The 26,779-nt window shown below is 45.4% G+C and overlaps 1 protein-coding gene across 1 annotated transcript in view; it reads right to left on the reverse strand.

Annotated features, from left to right (window-relative positions):
• The window catches only part of LOC119279122 (disease resistance protein RGA5-like), a 143,759-nt gene that overhangs the window by 15,226 nt on the left and 101,754 nt on the right, over positions 1 to 26,779 (reverse strand). Inside the window, exons 6-7 of the mRNA XM_037560503.1 lie at positions 12,945 to 13,109; positions 12,517 to 12,821 (exon numbers count right to left, since the gene is read on the reverse strand). Of these exons, the coding sequence (XP_037416400.1) occupies positions 12,517 to 12,821; positions 12,945 to 13,109 (470 nt within the window). The remainder of the gene's footprint in view (positions 1 to 12,516; positions 12,822 to 12,944; positions 13,110 to 26,779) is intronic.

The following is a 26,779-nucleotide window of genomic DNA, read 5'->3' on the forward strand; positions in this document are numbered from 1 at the left end:
CGCGGACAGATGCCGGAGCAAATTTGTCGGTTAGCACCTGAGATGCCCTCATCGCTCGAGCCATGCCACATGGCAGGCTGTCCAAATCTAAGAAACCTGTTACAATTCCAATAATTATCCTTAATTAGATATAACACTTTGCGACATTGTAGACACGCCTTAATTAGATATACAGTTGTAGCCATCAAACAATCAGAGTCCGCGTGCAGTGCTGGGCGCTGAATCGATCAAAGTATAGATCGATCGGCTGGTAGTAATTGTATACGTGCGTACCCTGTTCCGGCTACAAGTCCTAGCACTACACGTCCAGGGAAGGATCGACTGTTAGCCAGAAGCTAGTTGCGGATCGGTTGTTAGCAAGAAGCTAAAAGTGCTTCCCTTCATCGTCGTTCGTCATCCCGTCGCCAGTCGCCGGAAGTATTACGGCAGCTCGACGTCGGGCGTCGGCAAACATGACAGACCAGATTTGACCAAAATTCAAAAAAACTAAAATAATTATTTAGTAACACTAATATTCTTGAATAATTATTTAGTAACACTAATACTTCTTGAATAAGTAGTTTGACCATAGTTTGACCAGATTTAACAAAAATTAAAAAAAAATAAAAAAACTGAAATTTGAGCATAACTTTTTTTCCTTTTAGAATTTGAGGATTCTAAAAATTTGCAAACAGGGAATGTCATGGGAATGGAGATCTGCCGCGCCGGCATTAGACTAGTCGATTAGTTGAAGTATGTTCAAAATTATACCTCCAGAGTCGGACGAGCTCCACTTTTAGTAGGATTATGTCAGAAATGTAATGAATTTCGTCCTGTTTATATGAAATCCGTTGTGTTTGCATTAATTCCGTCCGGTTAGTTCAAACCGTGGTTGAAATGTCTGCGGGTTCTGTTGGATGGACAGCTCCCGCATCAGTATCCTTGGACGGGTCTCCTCTGTTCGCGGACAGATGCCGGAGCAAATTTGTCGGTTAGCACCTGAGATGCCCTCATCGCTCGAGCCATGCCACATGGCAGGCTGTCCAAATCTAAGAAACCTGTTACAATTCCAATAACTATCCTTAATTAGATACAACACTTTGCGACATTGCAGACACGCCTTAATTAGATATACAGTTGTAGCCATCAACCAATCACACTCCACGTGTGGTGCTGGGCGCTGAATCGATCAAAGTATAGATTGACCGGCTGGTAGTAATTGTATACGTGCGTGTCCTGTTCCGGCTACAAGTCGTAGCACTACACGTCCACGTACGTCCAGGGAAAGATCGATTGTTAGCCAGAAGCTAGTTGCGGATCGATTGTAAGGAAGAAGCTACAAGTGCTTCCCTTCATCGTCCCGTCGCAAGTCGCCGGAAGTACTACGGTAGCTCGACGCCGGGCGTCGGCAAACATGACAGACCAGATTTGACCAAAATTCAAAAAAATTGAAATAATTATTTAGTTGCACTAATATTCTTGAATAATTATTTAGTAACAGTAATACTTCTTGAATAAGTAGTTTGACCATAGTTTGACCAGATTTAACAAAAACTAAAAAATAATAAAAAAACTGAAATTTAAGCATAACTTTTTTTCCTTTTAGAATTTGAGGATCCTAAAAATTTGCAAACAGGGAATGTCATGGCAATGGAGATCTGCCGCGCCGGCATTAGACTAGTCGATTAGTTGAAGTGTGTTCAAAATTATACCTCCAGAGTCGGACGAGCTCCCCTTTTAGTTGAAGTATGTCGGAAATGTAATGAATTTCGTCCTGTTTATATGAAATAGGTTGTGTTCGCATTAGTTCCGTCCGGTTATTTCAAACAGTGGTTGAAATGTATGCGGGTTCTGTTGGATGGACAGCTCCCGCATCAGTATCCTTGGACGGGTCTCCTCTGTTCGTGGACAGATGCCGGAGCAAATTTGTCGGTTAGCACCTGAGATGCCCTCATCGCTCGAGCCATGCCACATGGCAGGCTGTCCAAATCTAAGAAACCTATTACAATTTCCAATAACTATCGTTAATTAGATACAACACTTTGCGACATTGCAGACACGCCTTAATTAGATATACAGTTGTAGCCATCAAACAATCAGAGTCCGCGTGCGGTGCTGGGCGCTGAATCGATCAAAGTATAGATCTATCGGCTGGTAGTAATCGGATATGTGCGTGCCCTGTTCCGGCTACAAGTCCTAGCACTACACGTCCACGTACGTCCAGGGAAGGATTGACTGTTAGCCAGAAGCTAGTTGCGGATCGATTGTTAGCAAGAAGCTAAAAGTGCTTCCCTTCATCGTCGTTCGTCGTCCCGTCGCCAGTCCCCGGAAGTACTACGGTAGCTTGACGCCGGGCATCGGCAAACATGACACACCAGATTTGACCAAAATTCAAAAAAAATGAAATAATTATTTAGTAACACTAATATTCTTGAATAATTATTTAGTAACACTAATACTTCTTCAATAAGTAGTTTGACCATAGTTTCACCAGATTTAACAAAAATTAAAAAAACTGAAATTTCAGCATAACTTTTTTTCCTTTCGGAATTTGAGGATTCTAAAAATTTGCAAACAGGGAATGTCACGAGAATGGAGATCTGCCGCGCCGGCATTAGACTAGTCGATTAGTTGAAGTATGTTTAAAATTATACCTGCAGAGTCGGACGAGCTCCGCTTTTAGTTGAAGTATGTCGGGAATGTAATGAATTTCGTCTTGTTTATATGAAATCCGTTGTGTTTGCATTAATTCCGTCCAGTTAGTTCAAACAGTGGTTGAAATGTATGTGAGTTCTGTTGGATGGACAACTCCCGCATCGGTACCCTTGGACGGGTCTCCTCTATTCATGGACAGATGCCGGAGCAAATGTGTCGGTTAGCACCTGAGATTCCCTCATCGCTCGAGCCATGCCACATGGTAGGCTGTCCAAATCTAAGAAACCTGTTACAATTCCAATAAATATCCTTAATTGGATACAACAGTTTGCGACATTGCAGACACGCCTTAATTAGATATACAGTTGTAGCCATCAAACAATCAGAGTCCGCGTGCGGTGCCGCGCGCTGAATCGATCAAAGTATAGATCGATCGGCTGTTAGTAATTGTATACGTGCGTGTCCTGTTCCGGCTGCAAGTCCTAGCACTACACGTCCACGTACGTCCAGGGAAGGATCGATTGTTAGCCAGAAGCTAGTTGCGGATCAATTGTTAGCAAGAAGCTACAAGTGCTTCCCTTCATCGTCGTTCGTCGTCCCGTCGGCAGTCGCCGGAAGTACTACGGCAGCTCGACGCCGGGCGTCGGCAAACATGCCAGACCAGATTTGACCAAAATTCAAAAAAACTGAAATAACTATTTAGTAACACTAATATTCTTGAATAATTATTTAGTAACGCTAGTACTTCTTCAATAAGTAGTTTGACCAAATTTAACAAAAAATAAAAAAATAAAAAAAACTGAAATTTGAGCATAAATTTTTTTCCTTTTAGAATTTGAGAATTCTAAAAATTTGCATACGGGGAATGTCATGGGAATGGAGATCTACCGCGCCGGCATTAGACTAGTCGATTAGTTGAAGTATGTTCAAAATTATACCTCCAGAGTCGGACGAGCTCCGCTTTTAGTTGAAGTATGTCGGAAATGTAATAATTTCGTCCTGTTTATATGAAATCCATTGTGTTTGCATTAGTTCCGTCCGGTTAGTTCAAACAGTGTTCGAAATGTATGCGTCTTCTGTTAGATGGACAGCTCCCGCATCAGTATCCTTGGACGGGTCTCCTCTGTTCGTGGACAGATGCCAGAGCAAATTTGTCGGTTAGCACCTGAGATGCCCTCATCGCTCGAGCTATGCCACATGGCAGGCTGTCCAAATCTAAGAAACCTGTTACAATTCCAATAACTATCCTTAATTAGATACATCATTTTGCGACATTGCAGACACGCCTTAATTAGATATACAGTTGTAGCCATCAAACAATCAGAGTCCGCGTGCCGTGCTCGGCGCTGAATCGATCAAAGTATAGATCGATCGGCTGGTAGTAATTGTATACGTGCGTGTCCTGTTCCGGCTACAAGTCATAGCACTACACGTCCACGTACGTCCAGGGAAGGATCGATTGTTAGCCAAAAGCTAGTTGCGGATCGATTGTTAGCAAGAAGCTAAAAGTGCTTCCCTTCATCGTCGTTCGTCGTCCCGTCGCCAGTCGCCGGAAGTACTACAGCAGCTCGACGCCGGGTGTCGGCAAACATGACAGACCAGATTTGACCAAAATTCAAAAAAACTGAAATAATTATTTAGTAACACTAATACTTCTAGAAGAAGTAATTTGACCAGATTTAACAAAAATAAAAAAAACTGAAATTTGAGCTTAAATTTTTTTCCTTTTAGAATTTGCGAATTCTAAAAATTTGCAAACGGGGAATGTCATGGGAATGGAGATCTCCCGCGCCGGCATTAGACTAGTCAATTAGTTGAAGTATGTTCAAAATTATACCTCCAGAGTCGGACGAGCTCCGCTTTTAGTTGAAGTATGTCTGAAATATAATGAATTTCGTCCTGTTTATATGAAATCCATTGTGTTTGAATTAATTCCATTCGGTTAGTTCAAACAGTGGTTGAAATGTATGCGGGTTCTGTTGGATGGACAGCTCCCGCATCTGTATCCTTGGACGGGTCTCCTCTGTTCGTGGACAGATGCCGGAGCAAATTTGTCGGTTAGCACCTGAGATGCCCTCATCGCTCGAGCCATGCCACTTGGCAAGTTGTTCAAATCTAAGAAACCTATTACAATTCCAATAACTATCCTTAATTAGACACTTTGCGACATTGCAGACACACCTTAATTAGATAAACAGTTGTAGCCATCAAACAATCAGAGTCCGCGTGCGGTGCTGGGCGCTGAATCAATCAAAGTATAGATCGATCGGCTGCTAGTAATTGTATACGTGCGTTTCCTGTTCCGGCTACAAGTCCTAGCACTACACGTCCACGTACGTCCATGGAAGGATCGATTGTTAGCCAGAAGCTAGTTGCGGATCGATTGTTAGCAAGAAGCTACAAGTGCTTCCCTTCATCGTCGTTCGTCGTCCCGTCGCCAGTCGCCGGAAGTACTACGTGTTAGGACCCCGATTCCAAGTCACATAGACCTAGCCGGTAACACCTCATATCCCTTTGCGGCCTCACGCACGGTATTTCCACGGGTGTCGCCTTACCATGGCCCATGACCGTTTGCGCCTTTTGGCTCACGTATATGATGGTGTCGCTAGCATCCACATGACAAAGAACCCGGGCCGACATGGCTAGTCGTGAACCCAAAGCGGCACTAACCCATGGGGACAGGCATACATGAATCACATCGAGCATGTCGGTCATCAACGTATGAATTCGGGCTGTAGCACTGGGCTATCAGGACTCCGGTATCCCGGGCTATAGCAGGCTAGGCAGGACTCCGAATATCACCGCGTGACATTTCCTCGAAGGGACAGACATAGGAACGAAGTGAGACACATGCCGGCCAGTCAAGTGTCCAAGCAGTAGTGCTGGGCTAGCAGGACTCCGGTGAACCGGGCTGTAGCGGACTACTATCGCTCAGAAGCACAAGACTACATTTCCCCATATGAGAGGCTGCCAAGGATAAACAACTAGTTTGTCGGATCCCACTCATACCAAGCATTTCAATCATACACGCAATATGCCCGATATGAGTACATACATCATGGCATCACAACAAAACTCTACAACTCAAAGTACTTTATTTAAGAGGCTCCTTGGAGCCATACATAACATATCCATACAGGTAGGGGTCACATGACCCAACACTCAAGTCATACAAACTTACAAGCACATGCGGAAGCAAACTAGTCTGAGTACAGACTCTAAAAAGAAAGAAAGCTTGTTGAAGCCCTTCTATCTAAAGTGGCCCTTCACAAGTCTTGGATCACCACCTGGGTGGCTAGTTCACTCGTCGATGTCAAGGTCTACATAGAACCCATCGGAGGGGGCAGTGTTGTCGTCTGAAAACATTAATTAAGCAAACATGAGTACGGAGGTACTCAGCAAGTCTTACAACAGAATCCTATCATACATGCACATTCTCAAGAAGGTGGTGGAGTTATTTGCAGCAAGCCATCTTTGACTCTTGGCTAAGCTATCCTACGTGACACCACTTGAAAAGCATTTGCGCACACGAGTCCACTAATCACCATCACAATACTCCATCGTGGATCCTCTCTCGTCAACCCACGAGAGGGCCATCCGCGGCACTCGCACTTATCTTGAGGCTTTTAGTAGTATCCATTTACTTGTCTATGAACTGTTATAGGTAACCCAGAAGTCCTTCTCCGTGGACACGACTATTCGAATAGAACATATTAACCCTGCAGGGGTGTACTTCTTCACACACGCTCTCACCACTTACCGCCGTTTACACGACATGTACTCGGCAACCTTCAAGCGGAAGCCCAACGTGGGTGTCGGCCACAGCCTACCTAAACACTCAAGTCCCTAGTCCAGGTTTATCGCCTATTCAGGTTCCATCCGCAGGGAGTCCGGCCGAGGTTTCCCATATGGCCCCGAACGATGTGTGCAGGGTTCCCGAGATACCAAACGGGCACTCGGTACACCGGGCCACGTGCCTACCGCAACACAACCCACCCCTAAGGTCAGCATTGCGTGCGGCCCCCAGCATGCTACAAACACCAGAAACTACTTGCAACTCCCGGACTGAGAACAAGGGTGGTTAAGAAGCCGAGAGGGTCCATTGGTTTCGGGCCCAATGCATGGTAGTAACTGTTTCATGGATCACAAACACAGAACTCAGTTCTTAGGATCGGCTTCAATGAAACAACCCACCATGTACTCCTACATGGCCTCTCATCGATACCTTTACCAAAACGTGTTCAACACTTTCACTCTCGAACCCGACACAACCTTTCACTCCAGTTCATCCTCCCGATGAGCCAGACCTGGCACAACTCTAAGCATAGTAAGCATAGCATGGTAGGAATCACAAACATGGCTCAATCAACTCCTACACATACTAGTGGGTTTCATCTAGTTACTGTGGCAATGTCATGCAAAGGAAGTGGGTTCAACTACCGCAGCACACAATAGTTTGAAACGCATTGTCTTAATGCAGTAAAACAAGAGCAGAAGCGAGAACATGGGTTTGTATCGGAATGATCAATGGGTTGCTTGCCTGATGGAGTGGTGGTAGGATACTGCCCTTCAGATGGATATTCGGGATTATCCTCGGAGGCAGAACCTATCACGAAAGACATACCGAAAATAAACACACATGGCAATATGCAACAATATGATGCATGCTATGACATGGCAATATGGATGTGTGTTGGCCTAATGCAAGCTGAAACAAAAAGGGATGAACTCATTTGAATCAAAGATTCAAATGTTAGCTCATTTAAAATAGCCCTAAAGGTGTATTATCTTATTCTTCTTAAACAGCAAGGTTAACTTGTTTTATCATGCATGAAACCTGTACCAATGGATAGAATGGATTTTTCTGATCATTTTTCATATATAAATCTTTGCATTTGGAGTTACAGATTAATAGTTATGAATTTTTGAAGTTTGAACTATATTCTGGAATTTCCTATAACAAAATAATTCCAGAAATTAATTTACTGCGTCAGCAATTCGTCAGGGTGATGTCAGGGTCAACGGAGACGTCCAGGTCAAACCTGACTGATGGGCCCCGCATGTCAGCATAATTAATTTAACTAAAAATTAATTAAAACTAACCCTAATTAATTAACAGGGCCGGGCCCCACCTGTCATTGACTCAAGGGAGTCAACCAGGGCCCACCCATGGTCAAAGTCAACGTCGGCTGCACCGGCGTTTAGCCGCTGGCGAGCCCGACGCGGCGGCGGAAGTGGTTTTGGCCGTTTCGGCAACCAAACGAGCCGCGGAGGGTGGCTATGGGTAGCTGGGGACAACCCGCAGCTCTTGGTGGAGTCAGTTGGGGTCGGGGTGGCCCGAATCGGCGCCGGCGACGACCTAGGCGGCCGCCGGAGTTCGGCCGAAGACGAACTCGAGGCTAGGGTGTTCGGTGAGGTGCGTGGAGTAGTCGGTTAGATGCTACGGAGTGTGGTGAGTGCAATGGACACCAAGAGGTGGCCGGAGGGTGGCCGGGAGCACGTCGGCGACGAGCTCCGCGGCGGCGGGTGCGGTTGATCTCCGTTCGGTTGCTACACGGCTCGAGAGCGAGAGAGGAAGGGAAGGGGAGGTAGATAGGCTCACGGGGCACTCGGGGAATCTCTCGTTGCGGTCGGAAACGGGCTGGTGCGGCGACAGCGTTGAAGGGGATCTCCGGCGATGGCGGGGTCGGGCGAGGTTGGTGTAGAGGACTCGGGCCACGCGAGCGCGCAGGGCTCGGCTAGCTCGACGAAGAGGAGGGCGGCGGAGCTCCTAGACACGGCGAGATGGAGCACGGTCGACGGGCAGCGCGACTACGGCGACGACGTAGCTACGGTGGCGTCGGCCATGGCTGGGGAGCGCGAAGGGGAGGAGCTGGGGAGGAGGAGAGGTGTCTGAGGGTTCGGGGGGAGAGAGGGAGAGCGCTTCGCGTCGGTCGCTCGGTGAGGGGAGCGGCGAGGCGGCGGCCAGGTGCGTGGCATGCATGCGGTGCTCACCGCCGAGCACCTGCCTGCCTGCCTGGCCATGCCAAGCAGCTCGCTAGCGCAGCAGCTGGGCTGGGCCGGCAGGTGGGCCGGTTGGGAGGCGCCAGGTAAGGTTTTCATTCTGTTTTTCTTTTTTCTAATTTTCTGTAACTTTGTGGACTTTTTAAAAAAAATACTTAAATAGCTTCAAAATTCACCAAACTGCTCCAGATCCATAGTTGGAATATTTCCAACATGAAACATTTTTGTTTGGGAATATTTGTGCATTTGAAATATTTTATATAATTTTAAATGCCCAAACTCAAATACTTATGATTTAATTCAACAACCTTAGGATGACCTAGAAAATTGTGCACCACTTTTGGCAGAGGCTCTGAACCAAAGCAAAGGTGATGAGCATTTTAGAAGGGCATTTCAGGTTCATTGAAAATAATTTTAGTAAACCCTAGTTGGATTCAAAAGGGGTTCTGGGGGTTCTGTCTTTCCCATTTCAAATTCCAGATGAAAGTTAAACATGATGCACACACTAATGCATGGACTAGCTAGGATGTGACAACTCACCCCCACTCAAAAGAATCTCGTCCCGAGATTTAGGATCCGTTGCAAAAAAGGTGGGATACTCAAGTCGAAGACGATCCTCCCTTTCCCAAGTTGCTTCTTGCTCGGAATGGTTTGACCATTGAACCTTTAGAAACTTAATATTCTGACGTCGAGTGGTACGCTCGGCTTGATCAAGGATACGAACGGGATATTCATGATAGGTAAGGTTATCTTGGAGATCAAGTGTTTCGTGGTCCACTCCTCGGATAGGATCCGAGAAGCAACGCCTGAGTTGAGAGACGTGGAAGACATCATGAACCCTGGAAAGGTGCGGGGGTAGTTCCAATTGGTAGGCAACTTCCCCTCATTTGGCAAGAATGCGAAAGGGTCCAATGTAACGAGGAGCCAACTTGCCTTTGATACTGAATCGATGGGTTCCCTTTAAAGGAGTAACCCAAAGGTAAGCCTTCTCGCCAATTTCATAAGCCATAGGCTTATGCATGCGATCATATTGGCTCTTTTGACGAGATTGGGCTGTTTTCAATTTCTCACGGATAACGCGAACCTGCTCTTCGGCTTGCTGAATCATATCCGGGCCAAAGAGTTGTCTCTCTCCGGTTTCTGACCAGTTAAGAGGCGTTCGACATTTTCGTCCGTAGAGGACTTCGAAAGGAGCTTTGCCTAGGCTAGCTTGGTAACTATTGTTATAAGCGAATTCGGTGAATGGAAGGCATTTCTCCCAATTCATTCCGAAAGAGATGACAGAAGCTCGAAGCATATCCTCCAGAATTTAATTGACTCGTTCTACTTGACCACTTGACTGAGGATGGAAGGCGGTGCTGAAAGAGAGACGAGTTCCCATCGCATTTTGGAAACTTTCCCAAAATCGAGAGCTGAAGAGACTTCCACGATCTGAGTTAATCTCCAATGGAACACCATGAAGAGACACTATTCGAGAGATGTACAAATCAGCTAGCTGGCTAGCGGTTATACTCTCACGAACGGGTAGGAAGTGGGCTACTTTGGAAAGACGATCGACGACAATGAAGATGGCATTATTCCCTCTCTTGGTCCTGGGAAACCCGGTAATGAAATCCATACCGATTTTATCCCATTTCCATTCGGGAATAGCCAAAGGTTGAAGGGTACCAGCAGGCCGTTGATGTTCTGCTTTAACTCGACGACAGACGTCGCAATTAGCAATGTATTGAGCGATTTCTCTCTTCATCCTAGTCCACCAAAACCTCTGGCGTAGGTCTTGATACATTTTGGTACTACCGGGATGAATGGTGAGAGGAGATTCATGAGCTTCCTTAAGGATCAATCGCCTCAGGTTGCGCACCTTGGGAACCACTAGACGGTCTCCAAAGAACACGACACCTTGTTCATCGATGGAGAAACAATCTGCGACTCCTTTCTTGATGTTTCTCTTGATGCGGGAAATTCCCGGATCTACCTTCTGTGCCTTGATGATCTGATCCGTAAGGGTAGGTTTCGCCACCAGGGTGGAAAGGAATCCTCGAGGAACAATGTGAAGGTTAAGCTTACAAAATTCCTCGTGGAGGAATGGTTGACTTTGTTGTAACATCGGATTGTTACAATAAGATTTGCGACTTAGTGCATCAGCCATGACATTGTCTTTGCCTGGGGTGTAAGATATTCCTAAGTCGTAATCTGTAATCAACTCGACCCAACATCTTTGCCTGAGATTCAAATCCGGTTGGGTGAAGAAATATTTCAGACTTTGGTGATCAGTGTAGATTTCGCAATGGTTACCAAGGAGGTAATGTCGCCAGGTTTTGAGTGCATGGACCACTGCTGCAAGCTCTAGATTGTGTGTGGGATAGTTATCCTCATGTGGACGCAACTGTCGAGAAGCGTAGGCAATCACATGATGATCTTGCATGAGTATGCAACCTAGTCCTTGTCGCGAGGCGTCGCAGTAGATAATAAAGTCCTTAGAAAAATCTGGTGGAACAAGTACGGGAGCAGATGTCAGGCGTCTTTTCAGTTCCTGAAAGCTGAACTCGCACTGTGGCGTCCATTCGAACTTCTTATCTTTCTTGAGGAGCTCGGTTAGAGGTTTAGCAACTTTAGAGAAATTCTCGACGAAGCGGCGGTAATAGCTCGCTAAACCGAGGAAACTCCGAACTTGCTTAACCGATTCAGGTGGAGTCTAATCAAGGACGGCTTGAACTCGCTCGGGATTGACAGCAATGCCCTTACCAGAGATTACATGGCCTAGATAGGTCACTTCTGGTAACCAGAATTCACACTTAGAGAATTTGGCATAAAGGCGGTGCTCTCGAAGTTTCATCAATAATAACCTTAGATGTTCGGTATGTTCTTCCTCATTCTTGGAGTAGATGAGTATATCATCGAGGTATACCACGACGAATTTATCCAAATACTCCATGAAGATTGAGTTCATTAACCGAGAGAAGGTGGCTGGAGCATTGGTTAATCCGAAGGACATGATGGTGTACTCGTATTGGCCATAACGAGTAACAAAGGCCGTTTTAGGAATGTCCCCGTTCTTAATTTTGATTTGATGGTAGCCCAACCTCAAATCCATCTTGGAAAAGACTGAGGATCCAGCGAGCTGATCATACAGATCGTTGATCCTGGGGAGCAGATACTTGTTCTTGATAGTGACCAAATTGACAGGTCGGTAATCTACAACCATCCGATCCGTTCCATCCTTCTTCTTGACGAAGAGGACGGGGCAAGCCCATGGGGATGAACTAGGACGGATGAAACCCTTTTGCAAGGACTCATCGAGTTGTTTCTTAAGCTCGGCTAGTTCTAGGGGTGCCATCTTATAAGGTCTTCTAGAAATTGGAACGGTTCCGGGAACAAGATCTATCACGAACTCAACATCCCTGTCAGGTGGAACACCTGGCAGTTCTTCTGGAAAGACATCCGGAAAATCACGGACTACCGGAATATCTTCGAGGTCTGGAAGGGGGTTGGCATTTAAGGAGTAAAGCTGACGCTTCGACACTCGGGTTAAAACATTAACTGTCTTGCCTGAAGGATGGGTGAGTTGAACAGTTCTAGTAGAGCAATCGATCTTAGCGTAATGGGCTGACATCCACTCCATACCCAAGATGATGTTTATGTCCGAGGACTTGAGAGCTATTAGTGACGCAAGGAAGACTAATCTGTCGACAAGGATTTCATTTCCATGGCTAATTTTTTAGGTCTGCCACTTAGAACCAGGGGTTTGAATTACCATGGAGGTGGGCATGTCACAAAATGTGGTGTTGTGCAATCGAGCATAGCTCTCAGAAATAAATGAATGAGATGCTCCAGTATCAAAAAGAATAGTTGCCGGATGACAATTAACAGGGAGCGTACCGAGAACGACGTTGGGATCCTCATAGGTTTCCTCAGCTGAAACATATTTGACGTGGCCACGAGCAGTGGCAGCTGGTTTAGCATAGAGCACCTTTCCTGCTGGCTTACCATGGCCAACAGACTTTCCGACCTGACTGGGGTTGTTCTGGGGACACTCACGGATGTAGTGGCCCGTCTCTCCACACTTGAAGCAAGTTATCATATTGGGGCGTGGAGCAGCATTAGCAGCGGGGCCTCCATAAGTCTTGGGCAGTGCATACTGCTGGTTGGGGCGAGGTGCCTCAAAGGATGGTCTCGGGGTGAACCTAGGTGGCAGAGCAGATCTCACACGGTATAGATCCCTAGTATCCACACATCCAGCTTGCACAGCCGGTGCAAACCGAGTCAACGTGGCCCAATGATCAGCGCAAGTGTTGAAAAGCTCTAACCTCAAGGCCGGATTCTCTCGGTCTTTATCCTCGAGCATCTCAGCAGTGGTGCGAGTAAGTGAGTCCTCTTGTGTGGAGTCAGCATAGATAGCCTGGAGGTACCCTTGCGCCCCCGGAAGTGAGGCCGGCATATAACGAAAATCGGTGTTCCGAAGTAGGCCAGTCCTGACTCGCATAATGGTCATCATAGAGTAGGCAGCATCCTGTACCGCCATCTCAATAGTAACCCCGAGTCCATAAGAACAGTGAAGGGGCTCGGTAGATCCAGGATAAGACGGAAAGATTCTGACAGTACAGAGGTACTGGCTTTGGTTAAAGTCTCGGATCTGCTCTTCGACAGTGTATTCGGGATACCAACGGTAACCCGTCTCAATCATTACCCGGACTAGCATAGCCGTATGACCGGGCACATTGATGCACCTGGTCAGACGATCCACTTGGTTTTGAGCACGAGTGGCCATCTGAAAGCACAGCCATAATACAAGACATTATAATTCCTAGGGAAATCGGACATCATAACATCTGTAAATGCTCAAGAACAGATTTGAGACATTCATAATCAGATTGCAAAGCCACTCAACAACATCATGTCAAGGTTCTGGTTCAGCTCGTAGCATACTAAAAAGTAGTAGAAACTGAACTGAGGCTGTAACCAACAATCCTATAAGTTACTACGGATTAGTAACACATGAACCTGATAGAGAGAAGAGAGCCTAGTCCTATACCCACGTAGAATGAGAAGAGGATGACTCAGATCAGAGGGCATAAGGTAAAGGAGTAAAAAGAGCCTTACGTTCCCTCCCACAATCAATTCCCCTACATATAACTAAGCATTTCTAGACTCGACATCGACCAGTTTGGCTTAGCGAACCTACAAGCAGCCCTTCTCTGATGCCAACGCTGTCAGGACCCCGATTCCAAGTCACATCGACCTAGCCGGTAACACCTCATATCCCTTTGCGGCCTCACGCACGGTATTTCCACGGGTGTCGCCTTACCATGGCCCGGGACCGTTTGTGCCTTTTGGCTCACGTATATGATGGTGTCCCTAGCATCCACATGACAAAGAACCCGGGCTGACATGGCTAGTCGTGAACCCAAAGCGGCACTAACCCATGGGGACAGGCATACATGAATCACATCGAGCATGTCGGTCATCAACGTATGAATTCAGGCTGTAGCACTGGGCTAACAGGACTCCGGTATCCCGGGCTGTAGCAGGCGAGGCAGGACTCCGAATATCACCGCGTGACATTTCCCCGAAGGGACAGACATAGGAACGAAGTGAGACACATGCCGGCCAGTCAAGTGTCCAAGCAGTAGTGCTGGGCTAGCAGGACTCCGGTGAACCGGGCTGTAGCGGACTACTATCGCTCAGAAGCACAAGACTACATTTCCCCATATGAGAGGCTGCCAAGGATAAACAACTAGTTTGTCGGATCCCACTCATACCAAGCATTTCAATCATACACGCAATATGCCCGATATGAGTACATACATCATGGCATCACAACAAAACTCTACAACTCAAAGTACTTTATTTAAGAGGCTCCGAGGAGCCATACATAACATATCCATACAGGTAGGGGTCACATGACCCAACACTCAAGTCATACAAACTTACAAGCACATGCGGAAGCAAACTAGTCTGAGTACAGACTCTAAAAAGAAAGAAAGCTTGTTGAAGCCCTTCTATCTAAAGTGGCCCTTCACAAGTCTTGGATCACCACCTGGGTGGCTAGTTCACTCGTCGATGTCAAGGTCTACATAGAACCCATCGGAGGGGGCAGTGTTGTCATCTGAAAACATTAATTAAGCAAACATGAGTACGGAGGTACTCAGCAAGTCTTACAACAGAATCCTATCATACATGCACATTCTCAAGAAGGTGGTGGAGTTATTTGCAGCAAGCCAGCTTTGACTCTTGGCTAAGCTATCCTACGTGACACCACTTAAAAAGCATTTGTCGCACACGAGTCCACTAATCACCATCACAATACTCCATCGTGGATCCTCTCTCGTCAACCCACGAGAGGGCCATCCGCGGCACTCACACTTATCTTGAGGCTTTTAGTAGTATCCATTTACTTGTCTATGAACTGTTATAGGTACCCCAGAAGTCCTTCTCCGTGGACATGGCTATTCGAATAGATCATATTAACCCTGCAGGGGTGTACTTCTTCACACACGCTCTCACCACTTACCGCCGTTTACACGACATGTACTCGGCAACCTTCAAGCGGAAGCCCAACGTGGGTGTCGGCCACAGCCTACCTAAGCACTCAAGTCCCTAGTCCAGGTTTATCACCTATTCAGGTTCCATCCGCAGGGAGTCCGGCCGAGGTTTCCCATACGGCCCCGAACGATGTGTGCAGGGTTCCCGAGATACCAAACGGGCACTCGGTACACTGGGCCACGTGCCTACCGCAACACAACCCACCCCTAAGGTCAGCGTTGCGTGCGGCCCCCAGCATGCTACAAACACCGGAAACTACTTGCAACTCCCGGACTAAGAACAAGGGTGGTTAAGAAGCCGAGAGGGTCCATTGGTTTCGGGCCCAATGCATGGTAGTAACTGTTTCATGGATCACAAACACAGAACTCAATTCTTAGGATCGGCTTCAATGAAACAACCCACCATGTACTCCTACATGGCCTCTCATCGATACCTTTACCAAAACGTGTTCAACACTTTCACTCTCGAACCCGACACAACCTTTCACTCCAGTTCATCATCCCGATGAGCCAGACCTGGCACAACTCTAAGCATAGCAAGCATAGCATGGTAGGAATCACAAACATGGCTCAATCAACTCCTACACATACTAGTGGGTTTCATCTAGTTACTGTGGCAATGACAGGTCATGCAAAGGAAGTGGGTTCAACTACCACAGCACACAACAGTTTGAAACGCGTTGTCTTAATGCAGTAAAACAGGAGCAGAAGCGAGAACATGGGTTTGCATCGGAATGATCAATGGGTTGCTTTCCTGATGGAGTGGTGGTAGGATACTGCCCTTCAGACGGATATTCGGGATTATCCTCGGAGGCAGAACCTATCACGAAAGACATACCGAAAATAAACACACATGGCAATATGCAACAATATGATGCATGCTATGACATGGCAATATGGATGTGTGTTGGCCTAATGCAAGCTGAAACAAAAAGGGATGAACTCATTTGAATCAAAGATTCAAATGTTAGCTCATTTAAAATAGCCCTAAAGGTGTATTATCTTATTCTGCTTAAACAGCAAGGTTAACTTGATTTATCATGCATGAAACCTGTACCAATGGATAGAATGGATTTTTCTGATCATTTTCATATATAAATCTTTGCATTTGGAGTTACAGATTAATAGTTATGAATTTTTGAAGTTTGAACTATATTCTGGAATTTCCTATAACAAAATAATTCCAGAAATTAATTTACTGCGTCAGCAATACGTCAGGGTGATGTCAGGGTCAACGGAGACGTCCAGGTCAAACCTGACTGATGGGTCCCGCATGTCAGCATAATTAGTTTAACTAAAAATTAATTAAAACTAACCCTAATTAATTAACAGGGCTGGGCCCCACCTGTCATTGACTGAAGGGAGTCAACCAGGGCCCACCCGTGGTCAAAGTCAACGTCGGCTGCACCGGCGTTTAGCCGCCGACGAGCCCGACGTGGTGGCGGAAGTGGTTTTAGCCGTTTCGGCAACCAAACGAGCCGCGGAGGGTGGCTATGGGTAGTTGGGGACAACCCGCAGCTCTTGGTGGAGTTAGTTGGGGTCGGGGTGGGCGGAATCGGCGCCGGTGACGACCTAGGCAGCCGCCGGAGTTCGGCCGAAGACGAACTCGAGGCTAGGGTGTTCGGTGAGGTGCATGGAGTAGTCGGTTAGATGCTACGGAGTGTGGTGAGTGCAATGGACACCAAGAGGTGGCCGGAGGGTGGCCTGGAGCACGTCGGCGGGTGCGGTTGATCTCCGTTCGGTCGCTACACGGCTCGAGAGCGAGAGAGGAAGGGAAGGGGAGGTAGATAGGCTCACGGGGCACTCGGGGAAGCTCTCGTTGCGGTCGGAGACGGGCTGGGCGGCGACGGCGTTGAAGGGGATCTCCGGCGAAGGCGGGGTCGGGCGAGGTTGGTGTAGAGGACTCGGGCCACGTGAGCGCGCGGGGCTCGGCTAGCTCGACGAAGAGGAGGGCGACGGAGCTCCTAGACACGGCGAGACGGAGCACGGTCGACGGGGAGCGCGACTACGGCGACGGCGTAGCTGCGGTGGCGTCGGCCATGGCTGGGGAGCGCGAAGGGGAGGAGCTGGGGAGGAGGAGAGGTGTCTAGGGTTCGGGGGGAGAGAGGGAGAGCGCTTCGCGTCGGTCGCTCGGTGAGGGGAGCGGCGAGGCGGTGGCCAGGTGCGTGGCATGCATGCGGTGCTCGCCGCCGAGCACCTGCCTGCTTGCCTGGCCGTGCCAAGCAGCTCGCTGGCGCGGCAGCTGGGCTGGGCCGGAAGGTGGGCCGGTTGGGAGGCGCCAGGTAAGGTTTTCATTCTGTTTTTCTTTTTTCTAATTTTCTGTAACTTTGTGGACTTTTTTAAAAAAAATACTTAAAAAGCTTCAAAATTCACCAAACTGCTCCAGATCCATAGTTGGAATATTTCCAACATGAAACATTTTTGTTTGGGAATATTTGGGCATTTGAAATATTTTATATAATTTTAAATGCCCAAACTCAAATACTTATGATTTAATTCAACAACCTTAGGATGACCTAGAAAATTGTGCACCACTTTTGGGAGAGGCTCTAAACCAAAGCAAAGGTGATGAGCATTTTAGAAGGGCATTTCAGGTTCATTGAAAATAATTTTAGTAAACCCTAGTTGGATTCAAAAGGGGTTCTGGGGGTTCTGTCTTTCCCATTTCAAATTCCAGATGAAAGTTAAACATGATGCACACACTAATGCATGGACTAGCTAGGATGTGACAGTACGGCAGCTCGACGCCGGGCATCGGCAAACATGACAGACCAGATTTGACCAAAATTCAAAAAAATTGAAATAATTATTTAGTAACACTAATATTCTTGAATAATTATTTAGTAACACTAATACTTCTTGAAGAAGTAGTTTGATCAGATTTAACAAAAATTAAAAAAAATAAAAAAACTGAAATTTGAGCATAACTTTTTTCCTTTTAGAATTTGCGAATTCTAAAAATTTGCAAACGGGGAATGTCATGGGAATGGAGATCTACCGCGCCGGCATTAGACTAGACGATTAGTTGAAGTATGTTCAAAATTATACCTCCAGAGTCGGACGAGCTCCGCTTTTAGTTGAAGTATGTCGGAAATGTAATGAATTTCGTCCTGTTTATATGAAATCCATTGTGTTTGCATTAATTCAGTCCGGTTAGTTCAAACAGTGGTTGAAATGTATGCGGGTTCTGTTGGATGGACAGCTCCCGCATCTGTATCCTTGGACGGGTCTCCTCTGTTCGTGGACAGATGCCGAAGCAAATTTGTCGGTTAGCACCTGAGATGCCCTCATCGCTCGAGCCATGCCACATGGCAGGCTGTCCAAATCTAAGAAACATGTTACAATTCCAATAACTATCCTTAATAAGACACTTTGCGACATTGCAGACACGCCTTAATTAGATAAACAGTTGTAGCCATCAAACAATCAGAGTTCGCGTGCGGTGCTGGGCGCTGAATCAATCAAAGTATAGATTGATCGGCTGATAGTAATTGTATACGGGCGTGCCCTGTTCCGGCTACAAGTCCTAGCACTACACGTCCACGTACGTCCAGGGAAGGATCGATTGTTAGCCAGAAGCTAGTTGCGGATCGATGGTTAGCAAGAAGCTACAAGTGCTTCCCTTCATCGTCGTTCGTCGTCCCGTCGCCAGTCGCCGGAAGTACTACGGCAGCTCGACGCCGGGCGTCGGCAAACATGACAGACCAGATTTGACCAAAATTCAAAAAAATTGAAATAATTATTTAGTAACACTAATATTCTTGAATAATTATTTAGTAACACTAATACTTCTTGAAGAAGTAGTTTGACCAGATTTAACAAAAATTAAAAAAATAAAAAAAACTGAAATTTGAGCATAACTTTTTTTCCTTTTAGAATTTGCGAATTCTAAAAATTTGCAAACGGGGAATGTCATGGGAATGGAGATCTACCGCGCCGGCATTAGACTAGTCGATTAGTTGAAGTATGTTCAAAATTATACCTCCAGAGTCGGACGAGCTCCGCTTTTACTTGAAGTATGTCGGAAATGTAATGAATTTCGTCCTGTTTATATGAAATCCATTGTGTTTGCATTAATTCCGTCCTGTTAGTTTAAACAGTGGTTGAAATGTATGTGGGTTATTTTGGATGGACAGCTCCCGCATCTGTATCCTTGGACGGGTCTCCTCTGTTCGTGGACAGATGCCGGAGCAAATTTGACGGTTAGCACCTGAGATGCCCTCATCGCTCGAGCAATGCCACATAGCAGGCTGTCCAAATCAAAGAAACCTGTTACAATTCCAAAAACTATCCTTAATTAGAGACAACACTTCGCGACATTGCAGACACGCCCTAATTAGATATACAGTTGTAGCCATCATACAATCAGAGTCCGCGTGCGGTGCTGGGCGCTGAATCGATCAAAGAATAGATCGATCGGCTGGTAGTAATTGTATACGTGCGTGTCCTGTTCCGGCTACAAGTCCTAACACTACACGTCCACGTACGTCCAGGGAAGGATCGATTGTTAGCCAGAAGCTAGTTGCGGATCGATTGTTAGCAAGAAGCTACAAGTGCTTCCCTTCATCATCGTTCTTCGTCCCATCGCCAGTCGCCAGAAGTACTACGGCAGCTCGACGCCGGGCGTCGGCAAACATGCCAGACCAGATTTGACCAAAATTCAAAAAAACTGAAATAATTATTTAGTAACACCAATATTCTTGAATAATTATTTAGTAACACTAATACTTCTTTACTAAGTAGTTTGACCATAGTTTGACCAGATTTAATAAAAATGAAAAAAAAACTGAAATTTGAGCATAACTTTTTTCCTTTTAGAATTTGAGGATTCTAAAAATTTGCAAACGGGAATGTCATGGAAATGGAGATCTGCCGCGCCGGCATTAGACTAGTTGATTAGTTGAAGTATGTTCAAAATTATACCTCCAGAGTCGGACGAGCTCCGCTTTTAGTTGAAGTATGTCGGAAATGTAATGAATTTCGTCCTGTTTATATGAAATCCGTTGTGTTTGCATTAATTCCGTCCGGTTAGTTCAAACAGTGGTTGAAATGTATGCGGGTTCTGTTGGATGGACAGCTCCCACATCAGTATCCTTGGACGGGTCTCCTCTGTTCGTGGACAGATGCCAGAGCAAATTTGTCGGTTAGCACCTAAGATGCCCTCATCGCTCGAGCCATGCCACATGGCAGGCTGTCCAAATCTAAAAAATCTGTTACAATTCCAATAACTATCGTTAATTAGACACAACACTTTGCGATATTGCAGACACGCCTTAATTAAATATACAGTTGTAGACATCAAACAATCAGAGTTCGCGTGCGGTGCTGGGCGCTGAATCGATCAAAGTATAGATCGATCGGCTGGTAGTAATTGTATACGTGCGTGTCCTGTTCCGGCTACAAGTCCTAGCACTACACGTCCACGTACGTCCAGGGAAGGATCGATTGTTAGCCAGCAGCTAGTTGCGGATCGATTGTTAGCAAGAAGCTAAAAGTGCTTCCCTTCATCGTCGTTCGTCGTCCCGTCGCAAGTCGCCGGAAGTACTACGCCAGCTCGAAGCCGGGCGTCGGCAAACATGACAGACCAGATTTGTCAAAAATTCAAAAAAACTGAAATAATTATTTAGTAACACTAATATTCTTGAATAATTATTTAGTAACACTAATACTTCTTTAATAAGTAGTTTGACCATAGTTTGACCAGATTTAACAAAAACTAAAAAAATAAAAAAAAACCTGAAATTTGAGCATAACTTTTTTTCCTTTTAGAATTTGAGGATTCTAAAAATTTGCAAAGAGGGAATGTCATGGGAATAGAGATCTGCCGCGCCGGCATTAGACTAGTCGATTAGTTCAAGTATGTTCAAAATTATACCTCCAAAGTCGGACGAGCTCCGCTTTTAGTTGAAGTATGTCGAAAATGTAATGAATTTCGTCCTGTTTATATGAAATCCGTTGTGTTTGCATTAATTCCGTCAGGTTAGTTCGAACTGTGGTTGAAATGTATGCGGGTTCTGTTGGATGGACAGCTCCCGCATCGGTATCCTTGGACGGGTCTCCTCTGTTCGTGGACAGATGGCAGCTCCCGCATCAGTATCCTTGTACGGGTCTCCTCTGTTCATGGACAGATGCCGGAGCAAATTTGTTGGTTAGCACCTGAGATGCCCCCATCGCTCGAGTCATGCCACATGGCAGGCTGTCCAAAACTAAGAAAACCTGTTACAATTTCAATAACTATCCTTAATTAGATACATTACTTTGCGACATTGCAGACACGCCTTAATTTGATATACAGTTGTAGCCATAAAACAATCAGAGTCTGCGTGCGGTGCTGGGCGCTGAATCGATCAAAGTATAGATCGATCGGCTGGTAGTAATTGTATACGTGCGTGTCCTGTTCCGGCTACAAGTCCTAGCACTACACGTCCACGTACGTCCAGGGAAGGATCGATTGTTAGCCAGAAGCTAGTTGCGGATCGATGGTTAGCAAGAAGCTACAAGTGCTTCCCTTCATCGTCGTTCGTCGTCCCGTCGCCAGTCGCCGGAAGTACTACGGCAGCTCGACGCCGGGCGTCGGCAAACATGACAGACCAGATTTGACCAAAATTCAAAAAAATTGAAATAATTATTTAGTAACACTAATATTCTTGAATAATTATTTAGTAACACTAATACTTCTTGAAGAAGTAGTTTGACCAGATTTAACAAAAATTAAAAAAATAAAAAAAACTGAAATTTGAGCATAACTTTTTTTCCTTTTAGAATTTGCGAATTCTAAAAATTTGCAAACGGGGAATGTCATGGGAATGGAGATCTACCGCGCCGGCATTAGACTAGTCGATTAGTTGAAGTATGTTCAAAATTATACCTCCAGAGTCGGACGAGCTCCGCTTTTACTTGAAGTATGTCGGAAATGTAATGAATTTCGTCCTGTTTATATGAAATCCATTGTGTTTGCATTAATTCCGTCCTGTTAGTTTAAACAGTGGTTGAAATGTATGTGGGTTATTTTGGATGGACAGCTCCCGCATCTGTATCCTTGGACGGGTCTCCTCTGTTCGTGGACAGATGCCGGAGCAAATTTGACGGTTAGCACCTGAGATGCCCTCATCGCTCGAGCAATGCCACATAGCAGGCTGTCCAAATCAAAGAAACCTGTTACAATTCCAAAAACTATCCTTAATTAGAGACAACACTTCGCGACATTGCAGACACGCCCTAATTAGATATACAGTTGTAGCCATCATACAATCAGAGTCCGCGTGCGGTGCTGGGCGCTGAATCGATCAAAGAATAGATCGATCGGCTGGTAGTAATTGTATACGTGCGTGTCCTGTTCCGGCTACAAGTCCTAACACTACACGTCCACGTACGTCCAGGGAAGGATCGATTGTTAGCCAGAAGCTAGTTGCGGATCGATTGTTAGCAAGAAGCTACAAGTGCTTCCCTTCATCATCGTTCTTCGTCCCATCGCCAGTCGCCAGAAGTACTACGGCAGCTCGACGCCGGGCGTCGGCAAACATGCCAGACCAGATTTGACCAAAATTCAAAAAAACTGAAATAATTATTTAGTAACACCAATATTCTTGAATAATTATTTAGTAACACTAATACTTCTTTACTAAGTAGTTTGACCATAGTTTGACCAGATTTAATAAAAATGAAAAAAAAACTGAAATTTGAGCATAACTTTTTTCCTTTTAGAATTTGAGGATTCTAAAAATTTGCAAACGGGAATGTCATGGAAATGGAGATCTGCCGCGCCGGCATTAGACTAGTTGATTAGTTGAAGTATGTTCAAAATTATACCTCCAGAGTCGGACGAGCTCCGCTTTTAGTTGAAGTATGTCGGAAATGTAATGAATTTCGTCCTGTTTATATGAAATCCGTTGTGTTTGCATTAATTCCGTCCGGTTAGTTCAAACAGTGGTTGAAATGTATGCGGGTTCTGTTGGATGGACAGCTCCCACATCAGTATCCTTGGACGGGTCTCCTCTGTTCGTGGACAGATGCCAGAGCAAATTTGTCGGTTAGCACCTAAGATGCCCTCATCGCTCGAGCCATGCCACATGGCAGGCTGTCCAAATCTAAAAAATCTGTTACAATTCCAATAACTATCGTTAATTAGACACAACACTTTGCGATATTGCAGACACGCCTTAATTAAATATACAGTTGTAGACATCAAACAATCAGAGTTCGCGTGCGGTGCTGGGCGCTGAATCGATCAAAGTATAGATCGATCGGCTGGTAGTAATTGTATACGTGCGTGTCCTGTTCCGGCTACAAGTCCTAGCACTACACGTCCACGTACGTCCAGGGAAGGATCGATTGTTAGCCAGCAGCTAGTTGCGGATCGATTGTTAGCAAGAAGCTAAAAGTGCTTCCCTTCATCGTCGTTCGTCGTCCCGTCGCAAGTCGCCGGAAGTACTACGCCAGCTCGAAGCCGGGCGTCGGCAAACATGACAGACCAGATTTGTCAAAAATTCAAAAAAACTGAAATAATTATTTAGTAACACTAATATTCTTGAATAATTATTTAGTAACACTAATACTTCTTTAATAAGTAGTTTGACCATAGTTTGACCAGATTTAACAAAAACTAAAAAAATAAAAAAAAACCTGAAATTTGAGCATAACTTTTTTTCCTTTTAGAATTTGAGGATTCTAAAAATTTGCAAAGAGGGAATGTCATGGGAATAGAGATCTGCCGCGCCGGCATTAGACTAGTCGATTAGTTCAAGTATGTTCAAAATTATACCTCCAAAGTCGGACGAGCTCCGCTTTTAGTTGAAGTATGTCGAAAATGTAATGAATTTCGTCCTGTTTATATGAAATCCGTTGTGTTTGCATTAATTCCGTCAGGTTAGTTCGAACTGTGGTTGAAATGTATGCGGGTTCTGTTGGATGGACAGCTCCCGCATCGGTATCCTTGGACGGGTCTCCTCTGTTCGTGGACAGATGGCAGCTCCCGCATCAGTATCCTTGTACGGGTCTCCTCTGTTCATGGACAGATGCCGGAGCAAATTTGTTGGTTAGCACCTGAGATGCCCCCATCGCTCGAGTCATGCCACATGGCAGGCTGTCCAAAACTAAGAAAACCTGTTACAATTTCAATAACTATCCTTAATTAGATACATTACTTTGCGACATTGCAGACACGCCTTAATTTGATATACAGTTGTAGCCATAAAACAATCAGAGTCTGCGTGCGGTGCTGGGCGCTGAATCGATCAAAGTATAGATCGATCGGCTGGTAGTAATTGTATACGTGCGTGTCCTGTTCCGGCTACAAGTCCTAGCACTACACGTCCACGTACGTCCAGGGAAGGATCGATTGTTAGCCAGAAGCTAGTTGCGGATCGATTGTTAGCAAGAAGCTAAAAGTGCTTCCCTTCATCGTCGTTCGTCGTCCCATCGCAAGTCGCCGGAAGTACTACGCCAGCTCGAAGCCGGGCGTCGGCAAACATGACAGACCAGATTTGTCAAAAATTCAAAAAAACTGAAATAATTATTTAGTAACACTAATATTCTTGAATAATTATTTAGTAACACTAATACTTCTTTAATAAGTAGTTTGACCATAGTTTGACCAGATTTAACAAAAACTAAAAAAATAAAAAAAACCCTGAAATTTGAGCATAACTTTTTTTCCTTTTAGAATTTGAGGATTCTAAAAATTTGCAAACAGGGAATGTCATGGGAATGGAGATCTGCCGCGCCGGCATTAGACTAGTCGATTAGTTCAAGTATGTTCAAAATTATACCTCCGAAGTCGAACGAGCTCCGCTTTTAGTTGAAGTATGTCGAAAATGTAATGAATTTCGTCCTGTTTATATGAAATCCGTTGTGTTTGCATTAATTCAGTCAGGTTAGTTCGAACTGTGGTTGAAATGTATGCGGGTTCTGTTGGATGGACAGCTCCCGCATCGGTATCCTTGGACGGGTCTCCTCTGTTCGTGGACAGATGGCAGCTCCCGCATCAGTATCCTTGTACGGGTCTCCTCTGTTCATGGACAGATGCCGGAGCAAATTTGTTGGTTAGCACCTGAGATGCCCTCATCGCTCGAGTCATGCCACATGGCAGGCTGTCCAAAACTAAGAAAACCTGTTACAATTCCAATAACTATCCTTAATTAGATACATTACTTTGCGACATTGCAGACACGCCTTAATTTGATATACAGTTGTAGACATCAAACAATCAGAGTCCGCGTGCGGAGCTGGGCGCTGAATCGATCAAAGCATAGATCGATCGGCTGGTAGTAATTGTATACGTGTGTGTCCTGTTCTGGCTACAAGTCCAAGCACTACACGTCCACGTACGTCCAGGGAAGGATCGATTGTTAGCCAGAAGCTAGTTGCGGATCGATTGTTAGCAAGAAGCTACAAGTGCTTCCCTTCATCGTCGTTCATCGTCCCGTCGTCAGTCGCTGGAAGTACTACGGCAGCTCGACGCCGGGCGTCAGCAAACATGACAGACCAGATTTGACCTAAATTCAAAAAAACTAAAATAATTATTTAGTAACACTTATATTCTTGAATAATTATTTAGTAACACTAATACTTTTTGAATAAATAGTTTGACCATAGTTTGACCAGATTTTACACGAATTAGAAAAAGAAAAAACTGAAATTTGAGCATAACTTTTTTCCTTTTAGAATTTGAGGATTCTAACAATTTGCAAATAGGTAATGTCATGGGAATGGAGATCTGCCGCGTCGGCATTAGACTAGTCGATTAGTTGAAGTATATTCAAAATTATACCTCCAGAGTCGGACGAGCTCCGCATTTAGTTGAAGTATGTCGGAAATGTAATGAATTTCGTCCTGTTTATATGAAAGCCGTTGTGTTTGCATTAATTCCGTCCGGTTAGTTCAAACAGTGGTTGAAATGTATGCGGGTTCTGTTGGATGGACAGCTCCCGCATCAGTGTCCTTGGACGGGTCTCCTCTGTTCATGGACAGATGTCGGAGCAAATTTGTCGGTTAGCACCTAAGATGCCCTCATCGCTCGAGCCATGCCACATGGCAGGCTGTCCAAATCTAAGAAACCTATTACAATTCCAATAACTATCCTTAATTAGATACAACACTTTGCGATATTGCAGACAAGCCTTAATTAGATATACAGTTGTAGCCATCAAACAATCAGAGTCCGCATGCGGTGCTGGGCGCTGAATCGATCAAAGTATAGATCGATCGGCTGGTAGTAATTGTATACGTGCGTGTCCTGTTTCAGCTACAAGTCCTAGCACTACACGTCCACATACGTCCAGGGAAGGATCGATTGTTAGCGAGAAGCTAGTTGCGGATCGATTGTTAGCAACAAGCTACAAGTGATTCCCTTCATCGCCGTTCGTCGTCCCGTCGCCAGTCGCCGGAAGTACTACGGCAGCTCGACGCCGGGCGCCGGCAAACATGGCAGACCAGATTTGACCAAAATTCAAAAAAACTGAAATAATTATTTATTAACACTAATATTTTTGAATAATTATTTAGTAACACTAATACTTCTTGAATAAGTAGTTTGACCAGATTTAACAAAAATCAAAAAAAAATAAAAAAAACTGAAATTTGAGCATAACATTTTTTACTTT

This window comes from Triticum dicoccoides, chromosome 3B (genome assembly GCF_002162155.2).
Source record: "Triticum dicoccoides isolate Atlit2015 ecotype Zavitan chromosome 3B, WEW_v2.0, whole genome shotgun sequence".
In the NCBI taxonomy this organism is placed as follows: domain Eukaryota; kingdom Viridiplantae; phylum Streptophyta; class Magnoliopsida; order Poales; family Poaceae; genus Triticum; species Triticum dicoccoides.